The sequence below is a fragment of the Schistocerca serialis genome, chromosome 3 (genome assembly GCF_023864345.2).
Source record: "Schistocerca serialis cubense isolate TAMUIC-IGC-003099 chromosome 3, iqSchSeri2.2, whole genome shotgun sequence".
In the NCBI taxonomy this organism is placed as follows: Eukaryota; Metazoa; Arthropoda; class Insecta; order Orthoptera; family Acrididae; genus Schistocerca; species Schistocerca serialis.
The window spans coordinates 199,624,145-199,639,186 of record NC_064640.1 but is presented as its reverse complement, the minus strand read 5'-3'; the positions used below and the strand labels follow the sequence as shown (position 1 = coordinate 199,639,186).

General features: G+C 38.5%; 1 protein-coding gene across 1 annotated transcript in view; it reads left to right on the top strand.

Annotated features, from left to right (window-relative positions):
* The window catches only part of LOC126470744 (mucin-5AC-like), a 293,641-nt gene that overhangs the window by 233,717 nt on the left and 44,882 nt on the right, over positions 1-15,042 (top strand). Inside the window, exon 15 of the mRNA XM_050098750.1 lies at positions 9,544-9,896. Within this exon, the coding sequence (XP_049954707.1) occupies positions 9,544-9,896 (353 nt within the window). The remainder of the gene's footprint in view (positions 1-9,543; positions 9,897-15,042) is intronic.

The following is a 15,042-nucleotide window of genomic DNA, read 5'->3' as shown; positions in this document are numbered from 1 at the left end:
AATGCAGGGTTATTTATAAGTACCTGCAGGATTTCAGACGACAAATACGTGAAATCTAAGAGACGTACAGAATATATGTATAAAGTATCCACTGTCTTGTTGTAATTGTGGTATAAGCCATTGCTGCAGCATCTGCAGGTACACAAAATCAGTCAGTTTTCTCTGCAAAGAAAAATTGTCCATTATATTTTCAAGAGGAAATGTGACAATAGATGTTAACTTTAGTTAACTCGTGAATGTGTTCCACAATCTTGTGTTGATCTTCTGTGTTCCAAACATGCACATTATGACACTTCATCTGTCTAAATACTCAAAATGGTGCATCTTTGCCGGAAACTGACTACTGTGCACAACAAACTTTGTACAGTAGCTGCTGCAAGTTATTGCAAAAGAAAGAACCTCATTGTCTTGAGTAGTTAACACATGTAACAACTGCAGCCAATATGGTTTCACACACACACACACACACACACACACACACACACACACACTTCTGTTGAATGTGCCAGGCAGTTAATTGGGGGGTAGTTCCTTACTCAAGCCTGCCATCAGTTTCTTTGGGCTCCTGATGAATGATTCCTGCATACACTCCCATCTTCTTTGCTGGCTGTCCATGCTGGCCTGTTTTCTTCACATTACATAAGCAGCCAGTTTCATTGAATGTGTTGTACCACCCAGAGATTGTTTTGTCTGGTAGAACTTTTATCTGATATTTGGAATGAAATCATCACTGAACCTCCACAATTTACTCACACAGCATGAGGACACTAACCATACACATCATTCCATTATACGCTGTATTCTAACACACCTGCCCGTTAGTGATGCACTTCGCACCTACGCCATGGCATTTATCATTAATTGAAATTTGGAAAGATGCTCTGTACGCTGATACATGCCAATTTTCTGTACATCTTTTGAAACTCAGGCGATACTTCTGTGTAGTGCCGTATAGTTATAATGGTTAGTACTTGTACTTTTTGTTTTGTGATGGTATTGAAATGTTTATGGTTTTGAGAATGTCGTCGTCACATTTTTAACAATATTAAATATCTCTAAATAGGAGTTTTAAGTAGTACAAAATGTATTAATGTTAAAAAAATACAAGGAAAATTATCTACATGCTGTGCATAAAGTCTTTTCCCCGATTACAAAAAATTACTTCTAATGAGCTATGCTAGATACAGCTATGTGATTTGTTGCGAATGGTTGCTGAACTCTCAGAAACTGTTTTACCTGGGTGTGTGAGAACTTAACGTTGCACCTCAGCTTTGTGAATTTCAACTATGGGTTGTGTTTTAACTAGATGGTGCCCTACCACACTGAGGGTTATTCATTCACCAATTCTCGGATGAAACCTTTCCTGACAGTTATCAGTAGAGACTGTTTAACTTCGTGGCTAGCAAATTCACCAGCTGTAACATTTCTTGACATTCTTTTTGTGGGGTTGTGTGAAAATATTCATTCCACCATAAATATGGGAATCTTGTATAGGCAGTGATGGAATAGATGTTGCAACAATATGGAGATAAATTTATTATTATTGCCTAGATGATCTGTGGGTAACAAACAGAGCACATGTGGAAGCATATCCATAAAAAATAACTTTGAAAACTACCATTTGCGACTAATCACATACCTGTGTCTAACATAGTTACTTACGAATAAATTTTAGTAATCAGGAAAAGACTTTATGCTCACTCTGTATGTGTGATGTTTGAAGCTGCAGTGTACATTGCAGTTTCGTCTCAGTTGCCAAGCTACCATCAAATAATGAAACTTTGAATAGTAATAACGAAAGCAGATCACACCATTTGGAGAGAAAGGATAAGTGTTTCATTGCCTTGGCAGTGAAGACAATCAAAGAGTACTAATTGTACATCTAAGTACTTTGTCGTTTGTGTACTATTATTTGTCAAAATCCCCAGAAACACAAAATTGCCTAAATTGACTTGTGAAATTTGATGGAAACTCAAAATGTAGAATTCTTCTTCCAATACTTTTAATTTAATTTCAGTTTGCCCACTAGTCTGTTTCAGATTTTAAATCTGTAGTGTAATTCTAACAACTACTACTACTACTACTACTACTACTACTACTACTGATTCATATCCCCTCTCATCTAGACTAGACGTTATAATCTCTCAGACCAGAGATGTAGCCTTTACCAGCCATGAAATGGAAAAAAAAGTTTAATGTATGTCAGTTAGAATATCAAGGAAATTGATTGTGTAGGTCTTATAATGAGGTACCTTTAGTATCCTGGGCCCATTGTGATAAGAGGATTAGAGAGTTTTCTGAATGTTCAATTTTCTCATGTGATCATTTTCATGATATTCTACTTGTTCTCAGAGGAAAATTTGAAAATCTGTTAGTCTTTCTATGTTGTTGCTGTCTTTAACTCACTTTCATATATCAGAAATGTTCTTTGGGAGTTTGCTTTTGGAAATGTTGTCTGGAAGTTTTGTATTACATTTTCTGATTTTATTTCAAATGTCACAGTTACTCATTCAGTAATGCTGACTGATGTGTTCAAGCAAAAGCAACAAAACTTCTGATTTACCTGTTTACAAGTGACAGTTTTCACTTAAATTTTTCAAATAGTGGTTTTGGCTGTTAGTTACTATCGCTGGTGTAGCCCTGGCATTGAATGGATTGCCATTTCTCCATATGTGATTTGTGTTGTCATCATTTATATTTTGTCTAACAGAATATGACAGTATTACTAAACAATAAAATGGGGGTCATTTCATAATAATCTTTATTTTTATGTCTTATAATAAATACTTTGTAATGTTGTGTAATTCATTGACATAATATTTGGGCTTGGTAAGGAAATCTCTACAGATGAGAACAGTCTGTCGTAAGTAGACTGAATGTTCAGTTGTTGTAAATAAATGTTGTCATGCATTTCACACAAATTCTCCATAAAAGTCAAAACTGTCAACAATGCCGATCCTTATTTTTGTGACGATAAAAGTTATCAAAGAAATAATGGAGACACACAGGTGCAAGTGGTATAGTAGTGCCCACTGTGATAACATTGGCACCAACAATCATATGTCATCTGCAACATCTTTGTCGTCGTCATGATGTATAGTATGGGGCATATTCTTATGCAGCCTCCCATTAACAAGGTTTCTAATTTGCATGGCATCTTTAATTGAGATACAGGCTACACATTACTGAGTGTGTCAGCACGCAGCCTAATTTCCACAGCCTTTTCAATGAAGCTACAGCTTCACACTGAGTGATATATTTCTGTGACAATCGGTTGCTTGCTTCACAAATACAGTGTTGGAAATTGTCATGAGCTGGGAATTTTATGGAAAATTAATGTAGCTGTTGCACTGACAACATTTATTAATACAACTGATCATGGTTTTTAAACTACTTTAGGAAAGACCCATGTTAGAGTGAAGATAGCACAATATTGTAGTGCCTGTGTTGTTCAGGTATACAATGCAATGTTCCTTCAGACATGCATGCCTGTCTGAAGGAACTGGTACTGTGGTGACTACAACCATTGTGAAATACATAAAATGTATTCACAGTTGAAAATAGTGACAACTAACAGACATAAGACCCTGCTAGGCCTAAGACTTAGGGTGACACTACAGAAGATAGTTGCTGAAGACATACTTTATTTTGAAATATTAATGTAGATTACCTGCACTAGGGCTGTGTAAAGTGCTGTTGCTGTGTCAGTGACAACTCTTAGGGAACAGGCACAGAAAATCAAGGAAGGAAAAAGGATAAAATGTATATACACGTTGGACAAAACTCCTTAATGTGCATGTGATTATCACATGCCTTCAGCTTCTTGGTGACTGGGATCACATTAGCTATCTACATCAGAAGTAGTCCCTTATAAACGTCCACAGCCATGTGCAGATCATTATCCATGCCTTGGCCCTGAAAACTTTGCTTTTTTATAATCTATTTCATGTAGCACTAGTTCCGTATGCACATCATTAATAATAATAATAATAATAATATAACAATACTTCACTTTGAGTATACAGTAGGATAAAGCTAGAATCAAAGAAAGGATAAAAATGTGTTAACTATTGCAATTTATATTAAAAGAAATCTAAATTTTACCACCATTATTTACTATTTGTAGTGCTTTGCATAATAATGGCTTTTTTATGTATTTGTTGGCAAGATGAGTACCCCTAAAGAGACATCTAACACAGCATACAGCCATTATGTATGACTTGGACAGCACAACAGATCAGTGTGACAGAACCACTAAATGACATTGGCGTCTCCATTAGTTTCAAACTATGTATGGCTACTAAACAGAAACTTTACTAATGAGAAGAAGATAAGAATAGCTATTAAAATTGGCCAACCAACTACTTGACATGAACTGTGATTTCGTATGCAAGGTTTTTGAAGTCTGGTTGCCAGAGTAGAATGCCAGTAGGCTAGCAGTAATTGTAAGACACATTGTTTAGACAAGAAATGTGGAAATGCTGTGCCACTGTGATTTCAGTTTCTATCCAATTTAAAGGTGCGGCTCTCACTGAGGCGATACAACATGCAATACGACACATTGCGATAAAGGTCACACAACACGATGCTTACCGTTGAGATATTTGTGTTCCCACTGGGACGATACAATATGTGATATGATAAGATACGTGATGGGACTCGCGATATGACAAGTGACAAGACTGCACGAATCACGTTTCAGTTTCAGTTGCAATCATGAGCTCTTCTGAAGAGGACATTATTATGACTTATCATTTTTTAATGCTCATAAAACTGAAAAAGAAAGGATGTGCTGGATGCACCAGTACAATGCTATAAGTATCAAACATAGTTTGGCTGTGGTCTCTCATGAGGCTTCTCAGCATGAACACGAATTCTCCAAAATGAGTCCAGGCAGTTTCCACTTTTTGGCGCAACTAATGTCAGCTACTCCTACTGAGAAGCTACTCATTACAATAAGGTAAGTTGGTGATCGTGTTGAATGATGTGTAACATGCCACCATGAAAAGTTTGTTTTTGTTAAGACCACCTAGTATGGCACTTTATTTGATGTGATAGATTTATAAATAATAGTAACAAATTAATATAGCCAGGATAGTATATCTACAACTGCTCAATTTGACAAAGTAGTACACGATTAAGCTTGAAGAGTATTCAGAAGAAACACTGGATTTGAAGTGAGATCAGTCACCATTGATAGTGTAGCAGTGGGTGGTGAATTCTGAGAGCGGTAGACAACGTGTTTTAAGAACCGGAAGAATCGGAATTTAGCTCAACTGGTGACTGTTTGTGTCTTTTTATTTCAATATTTCAGTAAGTTTTTCATTTACAGCTTCAGCTTATAGCGGCTGCATACGAAAATGAGAAACACGAGGCAGCTTCACACTCCGCATAGCAAGCGGCAGTAGTCTTGCGTGTGGCACTTAGCTGCCGACCTTGACGCAGACAACCTCTGTCTTCACTGCAAACCTTTCAAAATATGCACTGTAGGTTACATATTTGTGAAGTATCACAATAACTTTGGGCAATAGCAAAAAGATGTGGTGTGGCACTATAAGATGTGAAAAAATAAGTTTTTTACCAAGTAGTTTCCTTAGATTGAATGAGAGAGCCGGCAGAATGGAGAAAACATGAAAGTCAAAAAACCATGGTTTTTAAGATTTGCTGAGAGACTGAGAAGAGAGACGGATGTAGCTTGCTTCATTTGCATAAAACAATTTCTCTAGGCACATTTGATGACCCTAAATTTGTATCGTACAATACAGTTGCACAGAGCAACTGGCATTCCCTGTTTTGCCGGGCGATATGATACGGATGTGTGTCCATGTCGTATCGCTGTCATCCCATTGTGAACCAGTTCAGTCATTTCAGTTACTTTTGTATGCACTCCACCAATGCTGGTTGCTTCTGCATTGTATCACTAGTCACAATGCGTATCGTATTGCCTCAGTGAGAACCGTGCCTAACAAGTAACAGTAAATGGACTGCTTAAAGTGAACAAAAATGATTGCTCGTACAGTCTCATTCAGAAACTGTGTACAAAGTTTGCCTGCCCTTTATACAGATTTACTTCGAAGCAAACAGGAAGATATTCAGAATCTGCAAAAATGTACATGCATATCACACAGCTAACAATGTAGGCACTGATTTCACAGTTGTCTGTCAAAAAATAAGGATAAGATGCACGTGTATTGTAGTAAACATAATTGTAGTTATACCAAAGTGAGGTTAAAGACAGTTTTTTTAAAAGATTCCGTGCTTAGAAAAAGATTGAAATCTCTGTTTGCTGCAGTCTAATGCCCCAAATTTTTTAAATCGTTCAAGTACTAAACATTTTCAGATCTGTTAAAAATAAATGGAAGGTATGCTAAGCATAACCATATCTAATTAATATTTTACAGTACATCTGATAAAACAAAACAGTGCTTAGGATACCAGAATAGTTGAAGAGCAACCAGTCATTTACTTGTGTCGTGTGCAGAGTCTATGGGTGACTAAAGTACACTGAATTAAAACATGTTATGAAGAAATTTGGAAATTTGGTAGTCTATGTGTGGTGTCACAAGATGACAATGTAATAATGTCTAAAGTAAAACAACTGCAGATATAAAATTACAAACGGTGTACAAAACTAAATGACACTAGAAAAGTATCTTGCAATTCACAGATCGAGCATGGTTTATACACGGAAGAGCCAAAGAAATTGGTACACCTGCCTAATATCGTGTAGGTCCCCCGCGAGCACCCAGAAGTGCTGCAACCCGACGTGGCATGGATTTGACTAATGTCTGATGTAGTGTTGTAGGCAACTGACACCATGAATCCTGCTGGAGTGTTCATACATTCGTAAGAGTATGAAGGGGTGAACTCTGTAGCAATTTTGGACATGTGAGGTGTCGCGTTATCCTCCCGGAATTGCTCAAGTCTGTTGGTATGCACAATGGACACGAACGGATGCAGGTGATCAGACAGGATGCTTACATATGTGTTACATGTCAGAGTCATGTCTAGACATATGAGGAGTCCCATATCACTCCAACTGCACATGCCCCACACCATTACAGTGTCTCCACCAGCTTGAACAGTCCCCTGCTGACATGCAGGGTCCATGGATTCATGAGGTTGTCTCCATACCCGTACACGTCCATCCGCTCAATAGAATTTGAAATGAGCCTCATCTGACCAGGCAACATGTTTTCAGTCATCAACAGTCCAGTGTCGGTGTTGATGGGCCCAGGCGAGGTGTAAAGCTTTGTGTTATGCAGTCATCAAAGGTACACGAGTGGGCCTTCAGTTCTGAAAGCCCATATTGATCATGTTTCGTTGAATGAGTCACATGCTGACACTTGTTGATGATCCAGCATTGAAACCTGTAGCAATTTCCAGAAGGGTTATACTTCTGTCACATCGAACAGTTCTCATCCGTTGTCGTCGTTCCCGTTCTTGCAGGATCTTTTTTCAGCTGCAGTGATGTCAGAGATTTGATATTTTACTGGATTCCTGATATTCACGATACACTTGTGAAATGGTCATATGGGAAAAATCCCCACTTCATCGTTACCTCAGAGATACTGTGTCCTATTGCTCGTGCGCCGACTATAACAGCACGTTCAAAGTCACTAAAATCTTGATAACCTACCATTGTAGCAGCAGTAACCGATCTAACTACTGCACCAGACACTTGTTATCTTATATAAGCATTGCCGACCGCAGCGCCATTTTCTGCCTGTTTACATATCTCTGTATTTGAATACGCATGCCTATACCAGCTTCTTTGGCACTTCAGTGTATTTTAGCCTTTTGTCTTGAATATGTTATTTTATACTTCATTATCACCATTCTTTTGAAAGGAGAAATTTATTCATGACCTTTGATGTCCCGCCAACAGCCTTTCCACAGAGGTAACACCAGTTCCCGTCGGATCCCCAAAGTTAAGTGCTGTCAGGCTTGGCTACCACTTATATGAATGACCATCTGGGTCTGCCGACTGCTGTTGGCCATTGGGGTGCACTCAGCCCTTGTGAGACCAGTTGAGGAGGTACTTGATTGAGAAGTAGTTTCTCTGGTCATGAAAACTGACATTGGGCTGGTAGTGAGATGTGACCACATGCCCCTCCATATCTGCATCCAAAGGCAGAGGATTGATGATAGGTAGGAAACACTGGGCTTTCCGAGGTCTGTTCGAGTCGAGTTTAGATGATTCCGGGTTCCACCTTGACAGTTTGGCTGATAAAAAGAATGAGCACTTTTGAATGGGGCTGCGACCTCAAAACTAACCCCAAAGAGTGTAATAGGAATAAATATAATAAAAGCAGAAAGTTTAACTGTGGAACTGCTATTTCGAGAAAAGAAAAAAACTATTTGATAGTGGTATTTCACCAAGAGGGCATAATTTTCCATGGCTGTGGATCAGGTACATGATGCAGCTTAACTCTTGCTGCATCTGATCTCATTGAGTACTAGTGTAAAGAAAACAGTGTGCTAGCATTCATAGTGAAATGTGTGTAAACAGAGAACTAGTGTGAATGATGTCACACACTTGCAGTCTACAAGAGGTATGAAAGATAATGTCTCTTTATCTTTGTTACTGACTATATTTTATGTTAAATTGGCACTCCCAACAGTAATGACTAAATGTTGTGTTACTTTGGCACTGCGACAGTAACAGATGTATTCTCATGTATTGTGGAGCTCTGTATGGGCTTCTTTGCCTTACTGATTGATGTGTCACAGGGTATGCTCCCAATGAATCGCAGGGGAAGTGTGAAAAGATTCAAAGGCTAATCACCATATGAACAAAACGTCAACAGTAACAGTTTGTTGGTGCTTGCATACACGCGACTAATAATTGCTTTATCTTTCTCTGTTCCCCCACAAATAATTCATTCCACAAATCTTTCCTCCTGCCATGCACTGAACCTCTGGCAACTGAATCATGGGAGGCAGCATCATAAAACTGTTAAAAATCATGGACATTAAGACTTTTTGTAGTGTAATTTGTTTCTTGCAAGTTAGGAATAATACTGTCAGTGCTCCCAAGTTTCAAAACTGAGAAGCTGACTTCTTTGAAAATTTTGCTTGAATGTGTATTATATGTTTGCCATAAGTTGTATTGCATGATCTGTATGATTTTTGTTCTAACAAAATGCTTTACGTAAGATATGGAGTAAAAACTTCTTAGATAGAAGTACAACATAATTTTTGATTGCTTGTTGAACATAATTCACTGTGATGGTTTTGCCCTTCTCAGGTTTTTTTAAATGTCTGCATATGACTTACAACTAATAAATATGATGTAACAATAATATAAATGGTTCAAAGAACTTGTGTGGTCAAGGCAAATGTACCTTTCAAATTTGAATGTTATCGCTATTTCCCACTAGCCCTTTTTAATTTTTGTAAAGGGCTTTTTATATATTGCCAGAGTAAGTTGTTGTTGTTGTTGTTGTTGTTGTTATCAGTTGAGGATTAGAGATTAAGTCTTCCTTCATATATTAATACATTTTCTGAAAACATTTTTATGTTGATAACTTTTTTTTGCAGGTTGGAACACAGACATGCATGCCACCAGAAGAATTTCCTCAAACTTCTGCGCATATGAGTAACAGAACATCTTGTAATGGATCACCGAATGGCCAGCAGTGTACATCAAACACATTTCTGCCATTAAACAACAATAAATCTGCGCTTACCTCTAGTAGTAAAATTCTACCTAATCACACGTCAGCAGCACTAAAATCCGTACCAAATACTGTGTTTACAAATGGCAGCAAGTCTCATGCAGTATCATGTGCTGGTGGACCAAAGCCCCAAGCGAATTCCTCTCCTGCGTCTCCACCACGTGGTACTAAACGTTCTGCTACAAGTCCGTTGCGGTCTATAAGCAGAAGCGACCTGTGAGTACTTTCTTATTTTAGTTAAAATAATGTGTGAATGAAATTCCTGTTAGTTATTTGAGCAACTTGTGTGTGTGTGTGTGTGTGTGTGTGTGTGTGTGTGTGTGTGTGTGTGTGTAATCTGCACAAAAATCTGTCATTTCGACTTATTACTCCCTGTTACTTTCTTCTGGTTGTGTGTAATATATCAACCCTAGAGAGACAGCTTCCTTTTAAAGCATGTTGTATGTCATACCATAACATATTCAGGTTAGTTACCAAAATAATATATATATTTGCTGCACTGTGAAAGGCGTAACTTAGGTGAGAATGTTAGATGACTTCGAGAGAAAGCAGCTTATGTTTTTCACGTTCTTTGCAACAAATTTAATGTGGAGGGAGGAAGTATGTGTGAAATGGAATGTCCTGTTGACACAGGTGTCATTTGTGACAAAACGGTGTGAAACTGATAACTGCATGAAGTGTAGCCTTTTGGTCTCAGAGAAAGTGATTGTAGATGAACAAATGGTGTGCAACAGAATATAAACATTATGGTCTGACTGTTTTACAATCTATGCTGGGGCTCTTGTCAGCATAAAGAATGAGTCAATGATACACATGCCAAAAAAAGTGTTGAAAAATCAGTGCAGTGTGATGGGTAGCCAAAGATTGTTGATCAACTTGAAGAAATTACAGGGGCATCAGGTATTCACTACAAACTGCCTCCATTGATTCACAAAAACTTTGAATTTGCATTGAAGTGTCAGTTAACTGAGTGAAGAGTTTTTTTCGGTTCTGGGATGAAATATATGTTACCAAGTGTGCTCCAGTGTGAAACAAATTATTATTCATTGCATTCACTGAGGGATCTTCATGATACAAATTGGTATGTGGGGCATTTGTTATTGAAGTGTATAATTGTGGCCACATGCACTAGTTGTGCAGAAAAATTCTCAAAAACAGCTATTTTTTGCTGCGGGTTGCTCCTATGTTTTGCATAACAATACACACCCAGGTCTACAGACACTTCTTGGAAGTTGTTCATCAAGAAATAGAAGAATTACATTGAAGGTCTATAAAGCAAACTCCTAGCAGGTAAACACAGTGGTGAATAATTTTATGTAGTGTATTATGTACTGTAAATAGTACTCATTAAATATTGTGTGTTCAGGGAAGGAGAGTGGTATGGGAGTTTTAACAGTAGTTCTTTCATCAATAGATTTCTTTCATTTGTTTACAAATGTATGGTTATCACATAAGTAGTTCAGCACATTTACGTCAACGTATATACTCCGCTAGCCAATTTACAGTATGTGGTGAAGGGTACCCTGTACCATTACTAGTCATTTCCTTTCCTATTCCAGTAACAGATATAATGAGCGAAAGACAACTGTGTATATGCCTCTGTAAGAGCCCTAATTTTGATTGTCTTCAGGATCCTAATGCAAAATATATGTCGGGGGCAGAATCATTCTGCACTCAGCTTCAAATACCAGGTCTCAAAATTTTCAGACTAGCTTTCCTCGAAAAAAACATCACCTTCCCTCCAGGGATTCCAATTTGAGTTCATGAAGCACCTCTGTAATACCTCAGACCTATTGGTAACAAATCTTGCAGCCTGCCTCTGAATTTCTTCAATGTCTTCCTTCAGTACAACCTGGTGGGCATCCCAAATACTCCAGCAGTACCAAGAATGGGTCGCACTTGTGTTTTATATGCCATCTTAAAGAAGATGAGCTACACTTTCCCAAAATTTTCGCAATGAAATGAGATAGACCATTCACATTCCCTAGTCCAGTCCTTACGTGCTTTTTCCATTTCATATTACATTGTAATGTTACATCTAGGTATTTAATTGCTACTAATGCAGTAGTTGAATATTATGGGATTGTTTACCCTAGTTATCTGCATTAACTTACATTGTCCTAAATTCGGAGTGAGCTGTCATACATCAAACCATCTAGAAATTTTATCTAATCATCTTGTATCCTCCTACAGTCACTCAATGATGACACCTTCCCATACACCACAGCATCATTATCAAAGCGATGCACATTGCTGCTCACCCTAACTGCCAGATCATGTACGTATGTGGAATGTGACAGCTATCCTATTGCACTTCTCTGGGGCCCTTGTGATGATACCCTTGTTTCTGATGAACACTCGCTATTGAGGACAACATACTGGGTTCTGTTACTTAATAAGTCTTCAAGCCACTCATATATCTGTGAGCCTATTCTGTATGCTTGAACCTTTGTTGATAGTCTGCAGTGAGACACCATGTCAAATGCGTTTCAGAAGTCTAGGAATATAGAATCAGTCTGTTGCCCCTCATCCTTGGTTCATAGAATATCATAGATATGAGATGTTAATGAATAGGGGTCGCTTTGGTGCGGCGAGCAAGAAGTTAGGAATTAAGGTCTGATGGGAAGCATGTCCAGATGGCTGAGGCAGTTAAGGCAGTTGTTCCAGAGAAGCAGAGCATCTGGGTTTGAATCCTGGACTGGCACAAATTTTCAATTCTTGTTGCGTTGCCGCAATGTGATGCATGGCTGGAAGTCATTATTGCCTTCCTATCTTTTTCCCATCCCACTCCCTTGCACCCCCATTATTCATTTAAAGGTTATGTGAGAAAAGGGTAAGTTTAATTTTGCATGAGCAGTGCTTTCTAGATCCATGCTGAAATTTGGACAGAAGCTTTTCTACCACAAGGAAATTTATTATAGTGGAACTGAGAGTGTGTTAAAAGTTCTGTGCAAAGTGATGTTAAGGAAATGAGTCTGTAATTTTGTGGGTCCCTTTTTCTTACCCTTCTTTTATACAGCAGTCACTTGCACCTTTTTCCAACTGCCTGGGACTTTGTGCTGAGTGAGAGATTTGTGCTAAATGGAAGCCAAGTAATGAGCCAATGCCTTAGAGTGCTCTTTGTGAAACTGAATTGCAGTTCCTTTCAGATCTGGTTATTTGTTTGCTTTTAACCCTTTGAGTTGTTTCTGTATGCCAGGGAGGCTTATTCCTATGTCCTCCACATGGGAGTCTGTGCAATGGTCAAGTGACATTATGTTTGATGATTCTTCTGTGTGAACGATTTCTTAAATATGAAATTTAAAACTTTGGCTTTCCTTTCACTATCTTCTAATATGTTTTAATTGATTTTTCATAGGACCAGAATTTTGTCAGGTTCTCATTAAGATCTTTTGCTAAGGTATGATAGTGGTAGTTGTATATGCTTCCCACGCTGATCTTCGTACAGCCGCATGAATTTTTACTATCTTGTGCCTGTCAGCATTTGCGCATTCCCTTTTGAACTGAGAGTGCAACAGCCTCCTAAGCATTTTCTGAATTTTGTTCTTAAACCAGGGTGGATCGAAACATGTTTAATCACTTATTCGGCGCATTCTTCTTCAGAGAAGGATTTACAATCCTGTAAACTTTGTCCACACTTTCTTGAAGTCCATTATACTGGAAGTAAATGATACCAATTCATTGTCGAAGTGGGATGCTAATTACTGGTTATGTGCTCTTTGTAGCAGAAATACTCTCCTAGCCCTCTGGATTGAATTATTAACTTTACTAACCACTGTTGCTATGATATCAAGGTCACTATTCCCTCTCTATATAATGATACCGTCAATAATGTCTGGCCGGTACATAGTTAAAAGGTCTAAAATATTTTCATTGCGTGAGCTGTCTCACTAGCTGTTACAGACAGTTTTTGGAAAGCGTGTTCAGAAGTACATCGTAAGACTGTCTGTATGTACCTCCTGCAATGAATCTGTAAATTCCCCAGTCTATAATGGTAGGTTAAATTTGCCTCCAGCTAATATTGTATGATCTGGGTATTTCTGCAGCACTGACTGTAGACTTTTTTAAAATGACTCTAAAGCTGTCACAATAGAATTGGATGGCATTCCACAATTAACTCAATTTCACCTAGACCATTTAATACCCAACCAGGTACTTCACTGTCAGGCTCAAATTTGACCTCAATAGTTCAATGAATCTCTGAATATCTCAAAACTTTATACTTCGGGTTTCAGTTAACTCTCAGTCGCAAGAATAATTTCCTTTAGGGCGGTAAATTCAGGAACTTCGTTACACATACTTCAACAGTTTACTGATAAAATTTTGACAGTCAAAGTGTCATTACTCTGAATGCAATCTGGTGGTTTTGCTGTCTGCATGTCATCTGGCGTATGTTCATCAGAATACCTCAAACCTACTGCCTAGCCTAAAAAATCCCCATGTCTACTACACAAGTACTCTGCTACTCAAGTAGCTGCTTCATTTGTGTAGAGCCTACCTGCCGTACCAAGGGGAGGCCTTCAATTCCCCACCTGGTAATGCCATGATCACCACAGAATCGGCAAATTCTTTGGTTGAGATCCTCTGTTCGGCTCCAAACCAAAGACCTCGATCAGTTCTGTGAACAATGCTGTAATTGTGATCTCTACTTCTACCCTGCATGCGAGGCCAGTAGCCTTCACCACTTCCACCAGCTCCCTATATGAAATGAGGACGGCCCCAGAACCCGAGCGACAGGTGCTTGGATCAAGGAACAGTCGGAATTGTAGTTGTAAATTGTTGTAGTTGTGCTGGGAAAGTCCCCGACCTTCAAGTGCTAATAGAAAGCACAGAAGCTGGAATCGTTATAGGTACAGAAAGCTGGCTAAAGCCTGAAATAAGTTCTGCAGAAATTTTTACGAAGTCTCAGGAAAGATAGATTAAGCAGAATTGGTGGTGGAGTGTTTGTGTCTGTCAGTAGTGGTTTATATTGTAGTGAAGTCGAAGTAGATACTCCGTGCAAATTGGTATGGGTGGAGGTTATACTTAACAGCCGAACTAAGTTAATAATTGGCTCCTTCTACCGACCCCCAGACTCCAATGATATAGTTGCGGAACAGTTCAGAGAAAATTTGAGTCTCGTAACAAATAAATACCCCACTCATACAGTTATAGTTGGTGGTGACTTCAACCTTCCCTCGATATGTTGGCAAAAATACTTGTTCATAACCGGTGGTAGTCAGAAAACATCTTCCGAGATTGTCCTAAATGCTTTCTCTGAAAATTATTTTGAGCAGTTAGTCCACGAACCCACGTGAATTGTAAGTGGTTGCGAAAACACACTTGACCTCTTAGCCACAAACAATCCAGGGCTGATAGAGAG